The 20,725-nt window shown below is 41.8% G+C and overlaps 1 protein-coding gene across 2 annotated transcripts in view; it reads left to right on the top strand.

Annotated features, from left to right (window-relative positions):
• Window positions 1-20,155, top strand: part of LOC124861389 (activin receptor type-2A-like) — a 43,208-nt gene extending 23,053 nt beyond the window's left edge. The window contains exons 2-12 of one of the 2 annotated variants that reach the window (XM_047355099.1): window positions 1,565-1,772; window positions 4,498-4,631; window positions 6,194-6,348; window positions 10,708-10,731; window positions 16,515-16,658; window positions 16,743-16,886; window positions 18,665-18,810; window positions 18,897-19,011; window positions 19,094-19,232; window positions 19,323-19,453; window positions 19,736-20,155. In XM_047355099.1, coding sequence (XP_047211055.1) covers window positions 1,565-1,772; window positions 4,498-4,631; window positions 6,194-6,348; window positions 10,708-10,731; window positions 16,515-16,658; window positions 16,743-16,886; window positions 18,665-18,810; window positions 18,897-19,011; window positions 19,094-19,232; window positions 19,323-19,453; window positions 19,736-19,930 — 1,535 coding nt within the window. In that variant the 3' untranslated portion in view covers window positions 19,931-20,155. The remainder of the gene's footprint in view (window positions 1-1,564; window positions 1,773-4,497; window positions 4,632-6,193; window positions 6,349-10,707; window positions 10,732-16,514; window positions 16,659-16,742; window positions 16,887-18,664; window positions 18,811-18,896; window positions 19,012-19,093; window positions 19,233-19,322; window positions 19,454-19,735) is intronic. The other variant, XM_047355100.1, reaches the window with a different exon arrangement.
• Window positions 20,156-20,725: the final 570 nt, after the last annotated feature.

Genomic DNA, 20,725 nt, shown 5'->3' on the forward strand with positions numbered 1-20,725 from the left:
CGCTCCAGGGCATTTTACTAATTTTTGGGTTGGTTTTTTTTTTTTGCTTGTTTTCACAATATAAAGCAATTTTTACCTTCAATTTTGGCAACTATTATACTTCATGCAGCTCCATTTCATGATTTCCTTGCACATATGTGGAGTAAACCAATTATTTCTGCATGTTTCAGCTTTGGCCATTCCACTCGCAGTTCACGGCTGCACCTGTTGCTGCTAAATACTCCTCCACTTCACAGAAAACGATGTGACGAGAGAAAAACGCCGTCGGGCCCGGATGAGAGTGACCTCGTCGGTTTGTGCTCTCTGCAGCTGTTCATGTAGGGAGGGAGGCTGCAGGGCTTTCAGGAAGGCGTTAACCGGCTTTACTTAAAGCTGCCTTATTGAAATATGCATCACGTCCTAATTTCTTTGAGCTGCTGCCTCGTCCTCTGTGGCTTGATTTCACAGCCATCTCATAAATTGCACAATTATTCTCATATTTGTTCCGCTTCTTTTGAGACATGAAAATCAGTGGGAAAACAGCAAATCAACCAACAAACCTTTTATCCTTGTGAGATTTTTCTGTTTTCATCCACTACACCTGGAGTCTCTGTAATCATACATAAGAACCCCAAATGGAGCGTTTTACTGAGAAAACAGTGATTTTTACCACTTGATGCCTCAGCAGAGCTTGTGTGTAATGAGAGCTGCAGGGTTTGGAGAACAGTGTGGTGATTTCAGAGGCCAGTTCATGTTTGATTTACATGTTTAGGAACATTTGTACACACAAACCAGAGCCGTCGGACACATCAGAAGGTTGCTAGGAAGCATTCCTCCTTAAGTATGAGCGTAGGCTTTTATGGGCCAACACAAAGTAGTGCATGATTGAGAAATACATGGTTTTCATACATTTTTATAAATAAATATGTGAGCAGCTTACTATGCATTGTATTCATTTCCTTTTGCATCTGGCTAACATGCAAATTACTGTTGCAGAAACTGATGGTGAGCACAAATATTTTACATTAAAGTATATTCAGCTGTTGGAATGGCCCAGTCAAAGTCCTGTCCTAAATACAATTCAGAATCTGTCTGCAAAGTACAGACTCTGGGGGGCTGAATACAGTTTCTCCCAAACGTTTAAGATTTTCATTTCTAAAAAAAGGCTTTCAATAGAAAGCATTGAAGGTTGTGTTGTAACCTGACCAGTTTTGTAAAAGTTTAAGGGGTATGAATACTTTCACAAAGGCTCTAACTCCAAAACCGCCGTTATTTTTATGTTTTATTTTGCCGATGTGGCCCCGTATAATCTTCAGTCACATCTTGCTGGATTTTCAGATTCATCTTTTATTAAATCTCTGCTCACTTTGCCTCCGACTGTCTTCGATTCCCACATAAACAGATCGAAAACCACAGCAGACACAACTTTTATTATTACTTTTCTTCATCGTATACTTTGAGACTGTTATTCAAACACAACTAAATTATCTTCCATTTTATTTCCCTGCCGCAGTGGTTGTCAAGTTCCCTCGTCGAGAGCACTAAAAAAAACGAACTGAAATGAGTCCCTCTTGGTCCCCTGCAGGTGCCATACTGGGGCGCTCAGAGACGCAGAAATGCGTCTTCTACAACTCCAGCTGGGAGAAGGAGCGAACCAACCACAGCGGCACAGAGGACTGCTACGGCGAAAAGGACAAGCGGCGACACTGCTTCGCCACGTGGAAGAACGTCTCGGGCACCATTGAGATCGTCAAGCAGGGCTGCTGGCTGGACGACATGAACTGCTACGACAGGTACGCATTATTTGGTTGGATGTTTGTACGTTTTTTTTTTGTTATTTTGTTATTTTTTGTTATTTGTCTCGAGGCAGCGCTTTGACAAATGTAATGTCTTTGCTGATAATTTAGATAACAAAACTGATTAAAACTGCTGCATCTGCAGAATTTTGTCTCAAAACTATAAATTTTAGTTTTTCTTCAAAGGGACAATGAGAAAATACATGTCCGTTTAACATGACTTGAGGCTTTGTTTTGTAGTTCTTCAACGAACCCGGAAGTAGGACTTAAAAACATCGGTTTTGAACCATCATTCTTCAGGATTTTCTTGGACCTTGACTGCTTTGTCATGCAGCATTAGTCAGATCACCTGACTTTTCCCCAAGAGACATCAAGACATAAAAACGCTCTTAAATGTCAGGCATGTAATTGGGTTGTTTCTGCTCATAACAGGAAACTTAACTGGCTTTAAGTTGGACCTTAAGGTTCTTTGCGACTAGCAGTCGTTTGAAAAGACACCATTACTTTCCTTTTCTTTAGTCAAATGTAATAACATCCCAAAGATAACAGCTTGACTAACAGAAAATATGCTTTTAATTCCAATCAGGCGTTTTTAAAAATTACATGAAAACCTTGAAGTTTTAGCATTAAATTAAATTATTGAGGTGCTCTGTGAGGCTAATTGAGAAATGCTAAAATATTAGGGTATTATGCTAACATGTTGATCTTAATCTGCTTTAACTTATCTGTTTTAGCTGAGTTCAGCCTACATTAGCTTAATTTAATTTTCTATATCTTAGCCTGGGTTACTTTACCATAGCTTGCTAGTTTTGTTTTTCTTAGCTTAGTTAGCCTACCATATTTTATCTTTATTTACTGTAGCCCATCTTAGCTTAGCTTAGCCAATTTTAACTTGATTTTGCTGAGCATAGCATAGCCTTAGTTTAGATAGCTTTTATTTTATCTTAGCTTAGTTACATTTAGGTCACTTGAGCTTAATCTACCTAACTATTATTCACCCTATCTTGGTTTATCTTAGCTTAGATTAACCTTGTCTGAGTTTAGTTGACCCTAATTTAGCTCAGCCTATCTTAGTTTAGCGTATGTTAGCTTAGTTTTCTCTACATTAGCATACCTTAGCTCGGTTTAGCCTGCTTTAGTTGAGCATATTCTACCTTAGCTTTGTTTTAACCTACATTAATTTAAGTTTAGTCTAGTCTGAGGTATCCTGGCTTTTGTCAGATTAATTTAGGTTGTCTTATATGAGCGTCGTCTACTTTAGCTTGGTTAACTTGTTACATTTTAACCTACCTTTTTTTACATTAGTTTTGTTTGCATCACTTCAGATTAGTTTAGCCTACCGTAGCATAGTTTAAATTCTTTTCTTTTAATATTGAAATTGATAAAGATACCTGAACAGCTATTAGCTAAAAACACTACATGATCAATTGATGAAGATGATGATGCATCTTTCAGGTTTTTTAGTCAGGTCTTTGCAGCATTTGTTACTGTTTTGCTAAAAGCATCACTTCAGAGATTGTTCACCTGCTGGAGATGGCTTTTTTCAGTTGTCCACTTTCCTCATTCTTTAAGCACACGCTGCACCTTTTACTGTCATCATCAGGTACATGACCTGACCTGAAAAGAAGTGAAAAAGCAGCTAAAATGAAAAAGATGAAAAGGAAAAACTTTTAAAATACCTTCAAAAAACTAGGAGTAGGGTTCATACTCAGTGTAGATGAGCACGCAGTTTGCTTTTAGAAGTTTCCAGTTTGGAAAAATATTTGCTCCCAGGCTTCATTGCTTTTTTTTATATCTAAAACATGGAAGACTCATTGATCAGATGTTGTCTTCGTTAATAACTGAGTTACCACAGATAAAAAGGACAGTTTTTTTTTTTTTACCTCCAGACCCTCTCAGATCATTGTTGTGAACTCAAACCTGAGTTCAGATGTCTGTAAAACACCACCTCAGTGTTCATCCAGCTCAGAGCCACAAGTCTTTGTGAGCCAGCTTTACATTTATTACCTGCAGACAGCTTTTTCTGTCTCTCATCAAGACAAAGCCAGCACATCATGACTCACTCTCAACTCTAAACACATTTAAAATAACCTTGAGCACTTTTTTCATCCCTTTCATTGTTTTCCATTGGAATGACTTGCATAGGGCCACGTTTTAATTACTGCAACTGACATAAATAACAAGCTTTCGATATGAAACTGATTCAACGTCTAAATAGTCTAAAAACGCAGCTCCTAATGAAGCATGTCTTCAGAGTTTCCTGCTCACTAGAACATGAAGCTGGTGTGTTTTCCTTTGATTCCCAAACGATAAAGTTGCAGTCAGATCTGCATCCCGCTCCGTTCGGGTACCTCGGTTCAGACGGCGCCGGCTGGCCTCCCTGGAGAGTGGAGAGCAAGTCGAGGGCGGCTGCCACTTCCTTTGGCTTTTATCTGATGACTCTGAGAGTGAAATATTGTGTGTGTGTGTGTGTGTGTGTGTGTGTGTGTGTGTGCACATATTGGCTTCACGTAGGAGTTATTTAATAAATGTTGTTTCGTTGTCCTCTGTGGCTGTGAGGGAATGAAAAGAAGAGAGAGGAGTGTGTATCAGTGCACGTTCGTGCTTTTTGCACAGCATCACATCTTTTATGTTCGATGCACTTTGAATAATAAAAGTGTCTCCGCATGTAGCTCTGTGTGTGTGTTTGTGTTTCTAATTCCTACCTTAATGTCCTCTGCAGCAGCGAGTGTGTGGAGAGGAAGGTGAGCCCTGAGGTTTTCTTCTGCTGCTGTGAAGGCAACATGTGCAACGAGAGGTTCATGTACGTCCCCGACACGCAACCGACGAATGACACGACCCATTCCACCGCCTACAGTACGTACAGCTTTCTAATGTCTGTATGATGTTGAGAACCAGATTTGGAGTAGAAAGGAGTCAAGGAGATGCTTGGTGATTAAAAATCCACATTAAAGATTGTAAACTGGGTTTGTACAGCACAAGGGATGTTCAAAAAAGAACTTGTATTAATTTATGTGAACCAATGTTTTCCAGTGTGGAAGGATTTTACAGCCAATTACTTGTGTGGTTTTTACAATTAGAAATTAGGCTTCTAGCATTTCCGACTGGATAATTGCCTCCAATTAGAGTAGTTCTGTGCCAAACACCCAACATTTAGGTGTAGTCCACTCTAGGAAAGCCATTCCAGATGCCTAAAGTTAGCTTGTTTTAATCACTTACTTAGACGTTTCTTTGGGACAGTTAACCTGGCTTGGGCTTTGAGTATTGCCAGGTTTGTCCTGAACATCGTAACAAATTTTCCTTCCATCTGATTAGTTTAGATAAAACGCATTGAGAATCAATTTAGTGGATGAGTCGAGGTGAAGCCAAGGCTTTTAAAACTAGGGTCACGGTATCAGCTGTCAAACACGGTGGTGGTGGCAGCATCATGCTGAGGGACATGTTCCTTTCCGTGACACCTTGTAATAAGTAGATCTTCAGTCTCACCTCTAATTAACAGCGAGATGGCTGAAGGCATGTTGTCAACGTGAAAGGTTAGAGACTTTACCCAAATGTTTCTAGGTGTGTAGGTGTAATTTTAGACTGTCTTAAAGTATGAAAGTAGATCTTCAGGCTGAGTGAGCAGGTATAAGACGTTTTAGCCTTTTGCTGTTAAATATGTGATGTTTGCACCTTTCAACACCAGCTTTTTCCTGCAAATCTGAGAGCTCGAAGGCTACTGCTACACTGAAAAGCATGAGCAAAAAGACCAGATCCAGGCTGTATTTGTAAGTAATGAAATAATAGGAGTTTTCAGCATGTACAAATTTGTGTACGTCTGTCTGTAGCAGTGTGTTCTCCAACAGTGGCGCCTCCGATGTCCTTGCACTTATCATTTTACAGCCAACAGGCTCATCTGTCTGCTCGCATTGCTTTGGATTTGACGGAAAGAAACCTGCAGACAGCCTGTTGTGTAAAAAAACTCCTTGCAAGCAGCCCAAGAGGCCCGCAGAGCAAATGGTGAAGCCCGCCCTCCCCCTTCGCCGGCGGTGGACGGCTGCTGAATCAAACGGAGGCAGCTTGTTACGGGGAGGACGGGCTGAGCCGGCAGGCGTCACCGCTGCAGAGTCGGACAGTGCAGAGAGCCCTGGTATTTTTGGCTGCAGGATTACGTTATGTCACGAGATGGGTTCGCTAATCCCATCCCACGTGTGTGTGTGCGTGTGTGTGTGTGTGCGTGCGTGTGCGTGTGTGCGTGTGTGTGTGTGTGTGTGCGTGTGCGTGCTCTGGTATGATCTCTAAGCACAGCAGCAACAAGCTCGTGTTAGTGTGCTGCCTACAGAGATGATGTTAGCTCAATGTCAGGCCAATCGGATGCATTTCCTTGCTTCAGTTTTGTTCATTCCTCTGTTCCAACCACTTCCTGTTTCTCCCTGCAGCCACCTCCAACCCGTTCTCCCCAAAGCCGCCGCTCTTTAGCACCCTGCTGTACTCCCTGGTTCCCATCATAGGCCTGGCCGGCGTCGTCCTCTTCTCCTTCTGGATGTGGAGGCACCACAAACTGGCCTACCCTGCGGCGCTCGTCCCCACACATGTAAGTCTCTGTTGGTCCTCTGCTGCTTCCTGAGCTCACCTGTCAGTCAGTGGGGCAGGTCTGAGTTTCTCCTTCTGTATATTCACCCATGGTTACTCTACCTTCACCTACTAACAGCTAACACTGAGGGAATGTAAACCCGCTCAGGTCCACATTTGTCCTTTCCAGGAAATAGATCTTGAGGGCTTCAAGAAGAAAGCTTGGAGGTAAACACTAAAACAGGGATTAGAGCAGCTCAAGCACGATGGTGGAGGGGTGATGATATGGGCTTGTATAAGTGTTGTGGAGTCAAATGTAAGGCCATCTGTCAGGCAGCTGAAGTTTGGTCCAAACTGGTTCCTGTACGCGCAGAAGATGCGATTTAAAGAACGAGCCAAATGTCTTCCACAACGAGAGCAGGATCACTGCTTGGAGCTACCTCAGATTATTAAAGCAGGAAGTGGTTTTACATTCTGTTGAATTTTCAACAGTTTCTTTAAGATGACTCTGCTTGAATATCTTAGAAATCTATGAAAAAGCTTCTAAATTTCTCGTGTGGGAACCTTGTGTGAACTTTCCGATATTTGCTTTTTCAGTGGGCTCTGTCTATTTATTTAAGAGGCTCTTTCACAGCGACCCGCTTCCTCTCCAACGTTGAACTGAACACAAATACCAACCAAATAACGAGAAATCAAAGCGTTGTCACCTTCATCTCACTCACCTTTCATTCCTCAATTTCACTTTAATATAAAAACTCTTGCGTAGTCTTCTGAACGTTTCTAACGCCTTTATGAGCCTTGAAAACATTTCAGACAAACAAACCTATCCCCCGAAATTCCTGATCAATGTAGCTTCTGCAAATCCGAGGCTTGTTTTGAGTCGACTGCAGCAGAGCTATATTCTCGGCTGCTCGGCAGCGAGGGGAAGAGAAGCAGAGCTTTCCAGCGTATGGAAGAGGAGTCAGGGGCCTCTGCATTATTGATGAGGCTTTATATAGGCAAACAAAACTAAACACAGAGAAAAGCTTGCAGCTCTGCCTCCGAGGATGGAGGTGGTGGGTGAGTGGGTGGGTGGGAGTGCGGGGGAGGGAGGAAGGGAGCGAAGAGAGACATGCAGTTCTCTCCACTCACTTATTGTATTTGCAGAGCGCCAAAGCTTTGCAGGAGAGAGATAAAAAGACAGTTACACAATGCAATCTGGAAACAAAGCTGATGTGCATCGGAAAAACAAGAAGCGTAAGAGGCTTTCTGAGCATTTTTACCTGGAAACGGATAAATGAGAGGGAAAAAATAAACGGGTAACATGTCGAACGGCGATATGTTACAGATTCTCTCAGCAATGGGTGGATAAAATGAAATATATTAGCCAGCGTGGAGCAAATGAAGTCATGCTGGGCGTCTGTAATCGGGTTGAAGTGGATTATTGCATAAAGGAGTAGGTGTATGAGAGCAGCAGGGAAGGAAAAGGAGGTCACAAATGCAGCAATGTGTTTAAAATCAGCTCATTGGGAATTCAAGCTGCTTCATTAAAAACTTTCCTCTTTTCATAGTATATTTTTTTAGCAGTTTTGAGAGCATTGATCTTCTTTACAGACTCTCTGCTTCTGTTCGAGAGATGAAATCCAAACCGTTCACTGCCGACTTCTCCCATCATGTCGCGTATCGTCTTGCAGCGAGTCAGGGAATCCGTCAAAAACCCAGATCTGTTTATTGGAACTTTGTTTCATTTTTTATTTTATTTTTTTGCTCGGTCATGACTAGGGCTGCCGATAATGCAGTCGCAGGGGCATAATGCGCTGCACTTAGTCATGTATTTTTAATGTGACGGCAACAGATTGACCACACGTGTTGGATTTAAAGCATCCGGTGCAGATGGGAAGGCCCTCTTGGTATTAATTGAGCCATGTGGAAGGATTATTGATGTTTTTTTCCTGCATTAATACAAAGCAACTGTCGTCAAGGACTAAAGCTCTAATTTATGATACATTGTTTTTTTTACATTTTCTTTGATTTATTGGGGGTTTTTGTTTTGTTCATTTTTCTGTCCCAATTAGCTCTGATCATTTTGAGTTCATTTTAGACCTCACTTCCCCTACTTTGTTTTCTTTGAAAAACATTTAGCATCAGATTGGTTCAAATGTATTATGTTGCATCTTTTTAGGATGTTTTGCGTCCACCTGGAGTTTCTCTTCATGTTTTGTTTTTTTTATCTTAAGACCTTTTTTGTTTCTCAGTTTTAGCATTTTTGGGTCAAATTTGTATATCTTAGGAATGTAGGTAATGCTAACAGATCTTTAAGTGTGTATTTACATTTCATTTCTTAATTACAGCTTTTAACGTTACATTTGAGCTACTTTCTCTCGGTTTGTACTTATTGAACTTTTTTAGGTTAAAAACACACTCAAAAAATGTCTTCATACATGTCTTGGCTAAAATTGGGAAATATTGTGTGTAAAAGTCAAAAGTTAGCCAACGTCGTCATTTCCAGCCATTTTTACATTGCTTTGGTGCGGAGCGCTTACGATAATATCTTCATCTACTCCTTTTCTGTTGTGGCACAGAAAAACACAAGTTGGCGTCCTCTTCTGCGAGAGATTGGGAATTACCTTTGACTCGTTTGTTTTTAAACAAGGACATTTGTTCCTTAATGCATACATGTACCGTTCAGTGTAGATCATCTGTTTTAATACTTTTATGCATTTTGTTTCTTCTCTCCATTAGACCAGTACTGTTTGATTTCAGATCAGGTTTAGAGTCGTGTGCTGGAGAGAAACAGCGACAGAAAGCAAACTGAGCTCCTGCAGCGTCTCCTCTTATATCTGTGAAATGTACTTGGGGTCAGGCTGGAGGTGGACTTAATAAAGATGAAGGCTGATTTATCACGTTGCAAAAAGAGCGAAGGAAAAGCGTGTTGGCTTTTCTTCAGCGCACATTTAATTTATAGGCTCTGCAGGCCTCAACAGCATCAAATCCAGGAGGAAATGCACAGAAAAGATGCACAGCAGTTGTATGAAGCTGTAGTGTCGTCATGATTCTGCTCCGGCATGAAGCGTATTTCCTGCCACCAAACCTCCATTATTCACGCCTCTGTGCCAAGTGGAGGCAAACTGGAATTGATTGTGATTGAGTACACAGAGCTGCACAGGCCTTCAGCACTCAAACACAAGGCTCAGCTTAGTTTTTCATGTCTTAATCATTCCTGACTGAAATCTGTTTTCTAAAACTACCTGGATCTTTTTTGGCCGGGTGGAGCCTTCCAGAACCAACCTTTTGTGTAGGAGATTCTAGGTGTCTGAGCTGCTCCGTCTATTGTTCCTTATTGCCGTTTATAATTAGAAGGCAATCTTGACAACACATGAATTCATCTGTTTATTTTTGTTTATTCTCACATCTTAAGGAACTTTAGCCTTGCAGTCGCACATCAGACATGTTGTTGTTTACCTTGACAGTCAGTCAGCAAACGACTTGTGTTGTTTTGGATGTATTCACTTTTATTTTTTTAACTGGGTTTTATTGTCTCAAAGTCTGTAAAAAGTATTCACACCCCTTCATCTTTTCCGCATTGTGTCACCTTATAGCCAGTGACTTCGCTGCATTTTATTCAGATTTTGTTTGATAGACCAACACACTGTAGTACATCATTTTACCATGAAAGGAAAAGAATGAATAGTTTTATCCCTAAAATGTGCCATGCATTTGTATTCAGCCCCCATGAATTTAAGATAGATATGTTACATATATCAGATTTGGTGTCTTAAAGGTGGAGATGTTTACCCCTACTGATTAGCAAAACAGCCCAAACTCGGGGAGATCTGTAAACTGGAAGGTCTGGACTTTGACTAGGCCTTTTTAACACATGAGTATGCTTTGATCTGAACCAGACCTGGGTGATTTACGGCCCCTAGAACACATCCAGCCCGCTTAGATGTAAAATCAAACACGCTTAACATGCCTATTCAGCACATAAATCACACCACCATGTTTCACCATGGTCTGGATAATGTCCACACATGGTATTAAATTCTGGTCTCATCTGACTAGGTTCCAGTAGCTTTTCCAGGATTTTACGATGTGTGCATGTTTAAGACGAAGGGTGCTTTGAAATGCATTTTATGTCATCTGTGAAACATTCATGCTTGTTGGGTTTCCATCCTTCATTGAAGCTAACTTTCAGTTGCTAAATCTGCTGCTAAACTGCGACGCCTCGGCTGGTCCATGTGGGGTTTCTCTCAGCGTTTCCAGAATCAAACCTCTGAAGTTCTGATGTGACGAGAGGGAGCATCTCAGCCTCCGTTTAACCTGCCTCTGCTTCATCCACTAACAGACAAAACGCAGCAGTAATCCTCTCCTCTTTGCTTTCTTATGCTCCTTTTCCAACAAGCACGCCTTTCATATTATGGTAGAGGTAAGAGCAGTTTAACTGACGTTCTTTTGGGTTACGGTCCTGACCTCTCCACCTCAGTCCTGCACCACCGCTTGGTTTGCTTTGTCCAACACCGCCTTGCTTACTCCGGCTCACACCACTTTCTTTTCCCCCCTGCCTGGATTAATTGCATGAATGGATGTCTTGTTTTTGCTTTGTGCATGCAGGAAAGTAGCCAAAACACGGCTTTGAATGCAGCCCCTGGTTTTTAAATGATTATACTTGTGTTGATGTTTGTCATGTGACCCATTTTTAAGCACTTGCAGCTTCTTCTGCGGTAAACCGGACATCTCAGAGGACAGAAGCAGAATAGGAAATCTTTCAGTAAATATTTAGGTCCAAATGTGTCTGCAGACACCAGAGGCAGGTTAGCTACTTTTCTTTGGAAAAAAGCCTCCACCAAATGTGTGTTTAAAAAAAAAGAAAACATCAGGCCTGATGTTTTGATTTATTTTTACATCCTCGTCTGCATTAAAACCCAAACTGGGTGATTCACACGAAGCCTGAAGGAGTCGTTTTCCTGTAACCTGACCCGGCCACAGGAGCCGGTTAACGGTTGGGAAGAACGGTGCGAAGCAGCAGTTTCTGTTTTCCTGTTTCCTGTGTTCTGCTGACTACGTGTAATCCGCGCCCTTTGACGGCCTTGGCGCCTTGCGATCAGACACCGATCCAGTGATTCACCGGCCGGGTCGGGCCGAGGCTGTAGCCCCACAGACAGATGACGGTTTCTAGAAGCAAAGGCAAGACAAGAACCTTGGCTCAGGAGCAGAAAATCGGAAACGGAGCTGCTTACAGTATAGCAACTGAGCAGGAATTTACCATCAGGCTTAATGATGCTATTTTAGCACCTTCATGGATCATTACTGTTTCCCACATCTCATTGGTGCACTCGATTAATAGGAATTTCTCCTGGTAGCACTTGTATGAATTGACTAATTATTATTATAATCCAGCCAGGAAGCATTGCAGCGCTGGCCTTCCTCACTGTTATGCTTTTGGGAAGTCAAGTAGCCCTAGAAGGACTTTAACGACACTTACATTCCTCAACTCCTTGATTATTAGGCGAATAAAATGACAGGAATGTTTGGGGAAAAGATATTTTTAAAAGTGGCACAAAGGGGGAGTCCAGGAGTACCAAGCCTTGACCCATTTTCATTGACAGGAGGTGTACCTTTCCGGTTCCTCTCGTCTCTTATTAAGGTCCTCCTGGACCTATAAAGCTGTCTCCTCTGTGCTTGTTGCTTCCAAGCTGTGCAGTCAAAAGTATTTCCAGCTCATTTTACTGAGAGAAATCCAGATAAACTCTCTGGAGTGGCCTTAATGGGACAGACTAAACTGATTTCAAGCTGAATTTAGTTGTTTATATAAGTTAAAACATCATGGATTGAACCTTTCAAATAATCAGTAGATTACCATTTATTACTCCTCTGTCATGATGCTTGGACTTTTAAAAGCACAACACGCGAACTCCGACCTTTTCTGCCGGATTCAAATTATTCTTGAAACTAGAAATTTTAGAATCCAGTTGGAAAAATCTGCACTTTTTTTACTCTTTGAACAACTGTGACCTTTAAATTCAGTACGGCTGCCGAATGCGTAAGACCCAGAGACGGCTACCGTGTTGAATTGTTTGATTATTAGTCTGATAGTTTGTGTTTCATAAAATCTCACCACAGGACATTATGACTTTAACTGAGGCGGTGAGGCCTGCAGAGCTTTAGATGTAGTTCTGGGTTCTGTTATGACCTCCTGGATGAGTCGTTGATCCCCTCGTGGAGTAGTTTTGGTGGGCCAACCAAACTTGATCTGTTTTTAAATTTCTTCGTAAATCGGTGCATGTTGCCTTACTGTTTGAGGCCTTTTAGCTTACTTCATGTTGTCGGACAGGTACTATAGAAGTGGTTTCTTGATGCTATAGCTCTGGCAGTAATTCACACATGTGTTTGTTAATAAAATTGAATTTAGCTTTGCAAAAAAATCTGGTTCATTACAGATTCACTTCTTCATATAGGCCCTAGTTGGTTTGGAAATGAAAAAAACACCGTAGCTTCATAAAGAAAGAATTTATTTGACAGAAGAGCATTAAAGTTAGGCTTAGGATTATATTCTGTTGATTTAAAGTTGAGATTTTAACAAAAATGTAATGTTAAACCAGCAGTTTCCTCCAATCAACCTGAGACTGAGAACTACATGAAGGTTTCTAAAGATCCCACTTAAAAAGGGAATCTAAAGATGAAAAAGGAGGATGTTTGATGTCAAGATGAAGCCATGAGATATACGCACATGTTTTGTTTGCATTATGAGAAAAATATGACCATTAACCGCATCTGGCGTTGCGTGACTTTCTGATCTGATGAGTCTTTGTAATGATGACCTGTCATCACAGCAATCCCATCTGGATGAAAACATGATGGAAGACCAGTTAAAAGAGGGAAACCTCACACACCTCCTTGTGTATAAACGCTTCAGATTTAGAAAACACCATCGGAAACAGATGTAGAGCAACACCGAGTCCTTATTTTTGGTAAGCTAAGCATGACTGCGGAGATGTTTTAGTAGTTTGGAGCGTGGGACCGTGGAGGTTGCTGTGAAACCCAACCTGCGCAGCACGGTGGGTCAGCCTGATTTGGCCTGTGTTTGGTGTGAAAGCGCCATGCAGACAGCAGGTCTGCCTCACAGCTCTCTGCTAGCTTAAATAAACATTGAAATCCTCCGTTCACCCTCGCGCTCACTAAGAGCTTGCACTCGCTCCCCGCTGTGTCCTTTCTATAAAAATACAAGAGGTCCGTTTTTACACTTTCCTCCCTGCTGTGGCAGAGGTAGAGTTAAAAGTCTGTCTCTCTTTTTTTGGCACTCTTGTGCACTTTATTCAAAGGCTAAAGTTCATGACCAACTGTAAAATTTCCTCTTGATAAAAATCAAACCAATAAACTCTCCCGCATTAATGCCACTCAGCTTGCTTCGGTGATCCTGTCAGGACATGGCGTATAAACTCTGATCTCTCTCTTTTTAACTTCGTGTGCAGTTTGGCTGTTAGTAAGCAGGAGGTTTGCTGCCAAACTTCAGCGGTGAATAAATCTGACGTCCTATGGGCCTGAAATCCTCCTTTTATTCCTCTGACAGCCAAAGACGGCTCATAGGAAGGAGTTGTTGCTATCTATTAAATCTCTTTGGTTTGAATCTGTAGCTGAAATGGGTTTTTTAAATGGGATGTTAGGAAACAGACTCGGCTTGACAAGCGTGCTCTCCTGATATATTATCTCTGTCTCTGAGTGGATCCTATCGAGGCCTCGGGGGCTTGAAAGTTGCTCCAGTTCAAGTGAAAACACGAACATCCTTACAGGCCAGCAGCTTTTTTTTCTTTCTGACAGAGGCGAGGAGTTCAAGCTGAGATTTTACAGCAGCGTATCTGGTTGCATCAAAGGCCGTCAGTCATGCGCTCGTCTTTCTCCTCCACCTTTTATCCCCTCGGAAATGAGACTCCAGCACTGCATGCTTCTTTATAACCCCCTCCCTCCTCTCCTCCTCACTGTATCTCGCCTCTGCTCCAGCATCCGTCGTCGTCCTCTGTGAAGTCACATGTGAAAGTGATCAGCCTAATCCCGATCACCAGCTGTGTTTAACCTACTTTGGATCGGGAACGCTCGGCTCCCCCCTGCTTTAGCTTTTGTTTGAATGGTATTAGCATGAACACTGGACGCATGCAGGAAGCCCGACCCGCCAGAGGCAGACACAATGGCTCATGTGTGTTTTTTCTTATATTTAGAGTAACATGCAAACTTGAAAACAGTCTGATACACTGTCCCATAACTTATATCTACGGCAAGCCCTTATTATACATAATATACCCGAACCTATTTATTTTAAGATATCAACAATGGCACTAATGTAATTTTTACAAGTTAAGGTTTTATATGATGGAGTTTATGAGATACCTGGAGTTGATAAAATATGACTTGTAACTCCGTGATTTTACATGTAGCCCAGTACGGCAAGCCCCGATAGGCAGAGACGGCGACTCGAGTTTGAGCAAAATACAAGACTTCACACTTGTAAACATATCTGCTAATAGTATATCATCAAATCATACTTCTTTCTATTTTTGGTAAATATCAACAGTAGCTGTCCGCCTACTATCTTGACATTTTAATGTTTAATTTGTTTTGGATTTTTTTATTGACATTTTAAATTAGACCTAGTAGATCTGAAGCCCAAGACCTTTGACTATGTGATTTTTCAGGTCCTTATGGCAAGCCTTGTAACATAAAATCAAGCCACAATTTTTTTCCATCTTATAGATATCAGTAACAGATGTCCTTTTTAACTGTACGTGATGTAACTTTTAACAGTTAAAATGTTTATCTTGCAGCTAAAAGGGCATTTAATAACTTTTACATGTCTACAATCTAAAAGCTGAACTGTTTTCCCCACATCCTCGTAGCGTATTATTAAAGCATTCCCTTCTGGTTTTCACTGGTTAAAATGCTCTATTTCTTATTGGAAATTATATCAGGGTTTCATAGCCCGGCTGACCTGAATGTCATGCAATGATCCTTTGGTGTATTTAGAGAGATAAGTCCACGCTTGATTACAGCGGACTTTGTAACATAAAATCAAACTACACTCTGATCTCTAATTTCTTTCCCAATCACCAATATTGGTTTTCTTTTTCTTATCATGAAGAACGTAACATTTTGTCCTAGAGGACGCTATTATTCAATATTTAAACAAATAGTTTAAAGGACTGAAACAGTTTTAGTTCTGCAGACAAACAATGAGTTCTTCCAGAATATATATATATATATATCAGACAAATGTATTAAGATAAACCACAGGTCATAAAATGTGCTTGAAAGAATGACGTTTGAAGCGTATTTGGGGCATTCTTCATCCCAGCAACTATGAAAATAAAAATATGTGACGCACACCAAGCAGAAGTTGGCTGTTGGAGATAATCAAGTGTTTTCATGCAGCCGTTTCCTCTGTTTGTAATGTAATTAAATGGCAGTCAGCTGGAACAGTGGAGGTCAGGCAGAGGTCTGGAAAACTACGCTGAGGACTGATTGTAGGGCTGCTGGGAAACATCACGGCTCCCATCAGAACTGCAGGAGAGCATTTAATTCATGCAGGGTTCCCACAGAGCCTTGAAAAGCATGGAATATGCTTCCAAATCTGAAGGAAAAACATTTGTGATTCCCTTTTGTGGAATATAAATATTTTAATAATAAAAAGGTAATATTCATCAGTTATGGAAGCTTAAATAAAGCTAAAGCAGCAGCAAACAGAGGGTCAACAGGAGCCTAAACCAAGGAGGTGAGTTGAGTTGGAGAAATAAAAAAGCAAAAAAAGATGAAGCTCCTACAACACAAAGAATGAAATCTCAGTTCCTTCAGCAAAGAGACTGGAATAAAATGTTTCTATCAGTTGATTTCTAAGCAATCTTTGGGTGTTTTTCTCAGCGACTCGGTGGCGTCCAGCTGGCAGGGTTCCTATCTCAGCTCTGCTTCTGTGAATTCAAGCTCAGGCCGCCCTCAGGGGTTTGATTTAATTTGAAATGAATGAATCCAAACCCTGCTGGGTCGCCAGCGTCCTCACAGCCAACAAAACTTCACGGCGATGGCGATAAAATCCAGGCGCCTCCCATACCGAACTCCCACAAGTCTAAACAGCAGAACTATGAAATGAAGCGATAGAGACACTGAGCTGGTCACCTTCACTGTGAACTGAAGCTGTCTGAGCCAAAATCATCTTCTGTTTCTCCACAGGATCCAGGACCTTCACCTCCATCCCCTGTTGTGGGCCAGAAACCGCTGCAGCTCATCGAGCTGAAAGCCAGGGGGCGCTTTGGCTGCGTCTGGAAGGCCCAGCTTCTGAGCGAATATGTGGCAGTGAAGATCTTCCCCATCCAGGTATTACTCCCCTGGACCTGGTCTAGATTTACAGATAAGGGAGCAGAGTGAAGCTAACACCTGCATCTTCTTCCCTGCTCACAGGACAAGCTCTCCTGGCAGAACGAGTACGAGATCTACAGCGTGTGCGGCATGAAGCACGACAATGTCCTCCAGTTTATCGGCGTGGAGAAGAGGAACAACAACCTGGATCTGGAGCTGTGGCTCATCACCGCCTACCATGACAAGGTACGCTGTCAGCATACAGCCACACTTCTTCAAGTTATCGATTCAGTTCTCACTGCAGCTTCAAAGGTCGCTCTGTTGACCCTACGGTGAGCGAAGTTTTATTTTTGTCTGCGCCTGTGCTGCGATCAGGGGCTCTAAGTGCCTCCGTGTTCCTTAGGAAGGCTCTCTTATGTGAATAAATGTAGAAAAACAGAAGACTGTTTCTAGATGTGACGGCAGAGCTCCGATGAAACATGTCAGCCCTTGGAAATGGAGCTGCAAGTAGTGACTTTCTGGATGCAGTTCTGTCTTCTTCACAGCTGATTTATGCCTTGATATTTGATGCATCCGAGAAGCCTTGTGTGGTCGAGTCTGCATGCAAAGGCTTGCTTTAAATTTCCCGCAAAACTCCCCGAGCTTCAATCTTCTCTTTTAATCAAAACGCAGATATTAAATCCCGGTTTCAAAGAGAAGATGATTGACTCTTAATTTGAGGGGAAAAAAATCAAACCTGTCATAAGCAGAACAATAAAATCCAAGTGGAAGGTTTTTACCCTAAAGCCCAGCTGAGGCTTTTATTTGTAGAGGCCACCTGCCCTCTAGTGGTCACTACCTGGATCTGCATCAATCCTTGACAACAGAAAATCATTTGTTGTATTTTTGTTCATTTTATGGCACAAAAATGTAGTTGCCAAAGTTTTTATAAACGTACACAATCTCACATTTATTCACCAACTGATCTACATTCATTTATTAGAAAGTAGCATTGATGAAGGTCTTCTTTCTCAATGACTTGTTTCACTGTCCTCAGAAAAGATTGTATTTATTTATCTTTTATTTGTCTAAATAAAAGATCAATTTAAAACCTGTTAAAATTTTGAATTTTTTGATTTTTTTTTTTGCTATGATTTGTAGTATGTCTTAGCTCAGCGTATGAAGTTAAAAATAAAATATATTCATTCTTTGCTTGTTTTACATCACATTTTATTTAGTTTGCGGTGCATTAATTTGTTTATTTTTATTCAGTTTAATTTTTTTAGTTTACTCTCAGTGTGTATGAACTGAAAATAATAAACAAACAGATCCTGCTTGGACATATATATATTTTTATTTTATTTATTTATATTTTCATTTTATTTATTTATATTTTCATTTATTTATTTGACTTAAAACGTATTTATCGTGTTATTTTTAACAGTCTGGATAAAATGTTTTATTTATTTTAAAAACTATTTTATTGCCTTTTTGTTTTTTGTTTTTCATTTTTATTTTAAATATTTAATGTTTTTAGTTTTGGAATTTTGTATCGTATTATTAGTCTTATTATGATCTTTTTATGATTTATTTTTAAATTTATTTTACATTTGTCTTATTTGATTTGATCAAATCTTATCTCAGACTAGGAAAGAATCTGATGGACGTTAATATGAATATTTCAGCTTCGTTCTTGTGTTTCTGCTCTTGTGTTCGACAGTTAATAATTAATAGACTCCAAGCCTTGCAGAAAATTGATCTCTGCGAAAAGAAATGCTGCACATGCACCTTTTCGGATTATAACCTGCGGGTTTAGCAAACAATTATAATGAGCAAAGATTAAAGCTGAATCTGATTCGTCGGCTTCACTCTGAGTTTAAAAGCTGGTAGGTGATAAAGCTTTCCAGCCTGGGGGGAAATATTACAGCACAGAAGGTGATTTCAGTCTGTTATTATTTTGATTATCTCTGGTAACTCTTAACAAATCAAAACACTTGTTCCTGAGGGTTATTTAAAGATCCGAAACTCTCTGTTTGCATCTGCAGGGCTCCTTGACGGACTACCTGAAGGCCAACGTCGTGTCGTGGAACGAGCTCTGCCACATCTCCCAGACGGCGGCCCGCGGCCTGGCCTACCTTCACGAAGACATCCCCGGACACAAGGACGGACACAAGCCGTCCATATCCCACCGGTACTTCTTTTATCCAGAGACCGCCATCCCTTCAAACTCATTGCAGAACTCTGAGGACATGTTTTGTTCTGATTTGTCCACCTTAGGGACATTAAGAGTAAGAATGTGCTGCTGAAGAATAACCTGACAGCCTGCATTGCTGACTTTGGCCTGGCACTGAAGTTTGAAGCTGGAAAATCAGCCGGAGACACACACGGACAGGTGAGATTTACTCCACCTGTACTTTAAACTGTCTTCCTGCTAAATCTGAAATCATCTGACCCATTTCAATTCAATCCTGCAGGTTGGAACTCGCCGATACATGGCTCCCGAAGTCCTGGAGGGCGCCATCAACTTCCAACGTGACTCCTTCCTGCGAATCGATATGTACGCCTTCGGCCTCGTCCTCTGGGAGCTCGCGTCTCGGTGCACCGCCGCAGACGGTGAGAGCGACGCCTCAGCAGAACAACTTCTCCTCACCGTTGTCTGTTTCAGCTGGAGAAGCTGTGTTTAACCTGTGTCATCGTTAACAGGCCCTGTAGATGAGTACATGCTCCCCTTCGAGGAGGAGGTGGGCCAGCACCCGTCTCTGGAGGACATGCAGGAAGTGGTCGTCCACAAGAAGCTGCGGCCCTGCCTGCGAGACTGCTGGCAGAAACACACGGTGAGCGATGATAACAAATCAAGAGCTGAGCTCATTTTTGTGGGAAGGTCTCGTAGGGGTTGTTTGTCCCACATCTTAGTGGTTAGCATATTTACTTCCACCAAGCAGAGGAGCCGGTAGTTCTGTTTTATAGATTCATCAGCACAACGTGTGAAATATTTCCAGCCTTTATTTCTTGTCTTTTTAGTGATTATGGTTAACAGATGATGAAAAACCAGCACAGAAAGCTGGTGGTTAACCCTGAAGATGTTGCTGTGAACTCTGACCCCTGTTGTCCCGCAGGGTCTGGCCATGCTCTGCGAAACCATCGAGGACTGTTGGGACCACGAGGCCGAGGCCCGCCTGTCCGCCGGCTGCGTCGAGGAGCGCATCAGCCAAATGCAGCGCCAGGCCCCCATCATCGGCCCTGAGGAGATCGTCACTGTGGTCACCATGGTGACGAACGTTGACCTCCCGCCCAAGGAGTCCAGCTTATGATCGGCCAATCGACCCGGAGGGGGAACAAACGTCCGACCCTGGTTGGTCGGCTTCCTGTTTCCCCCCCTTTTTTTTACGCTCGTCTTTTCTTCTTCTTGGTTCCTCACCGCATCAAGTCGAGATCCACCTCATTTTGATACGTGTGCCTGAGGATTTTAATGTTTTGGGTTATTTTCTTCCTTTCACCAAGCAGGACGATGACGCTTGGAGAAAAAAAAAGAAAAACACCCTGGTTTGATCATGCGTTGTTTTTATATCCACACACGGAGACGGACACGGAGAAATTTCACTGAACTCTCAGCGCATTTTAGTGTTAAAAAAAAAAACGAGAACAAACAAAAAAGACGAGCCCATGGCTCCTGAAGCGTTCGTTGTCCTTCTTCTGTGCGTTCTGTTGAGGAAACGACGATCGTTCTGCCAACAAAGCAACGGCTTCTGAATGTTTATAGTGTAATGCTGCTGTACATAGTGAATCACGGAGCCAGACCACCTGGTAATCAGCTCATTTTAACGGGGGAGGGGGGTCCATTTGCAAACCATAAACCTCCTTCAGCCAGCTATACCTCAGTTCAGACGGACATCGTGTTTTCAATTCTCCCGCCAGGTCTCCCTCCCTGCTCCCTTTGATTTGGACTTGTTGGTAGATCAATGAAGTTGTCATTTAAAGTGATTTCTTTTCATTTTAATTAGAGTTTGCTCTGTCAGCTGCTGACACGTCTGAGAACTGGATATGTTGTTTATTTTTTTCCTTTTTGTTTTTCTGAAACGATCTCCAGAAAAACGCAGATAAGACAA

The sequence above is a fragment of the Girardinichthys multiradiatus genome, chromosome 24, assembly GCF_021462225.1.
Source record: "Girardinichthys multiradiatus isolate DD_20200921_A chromosome 24, DD_fGirMul_XY1, whole genome shotgun sequence".
In the NCBI taxonomy this organism is placed as follows: domain Eukaryota; kingdom Metazoa; phylum Chordata; class Actinopteri; order Cyprinodontiformes; family Goodeidae; genus Girardinichthys; species Girardinichthys multiradiatus.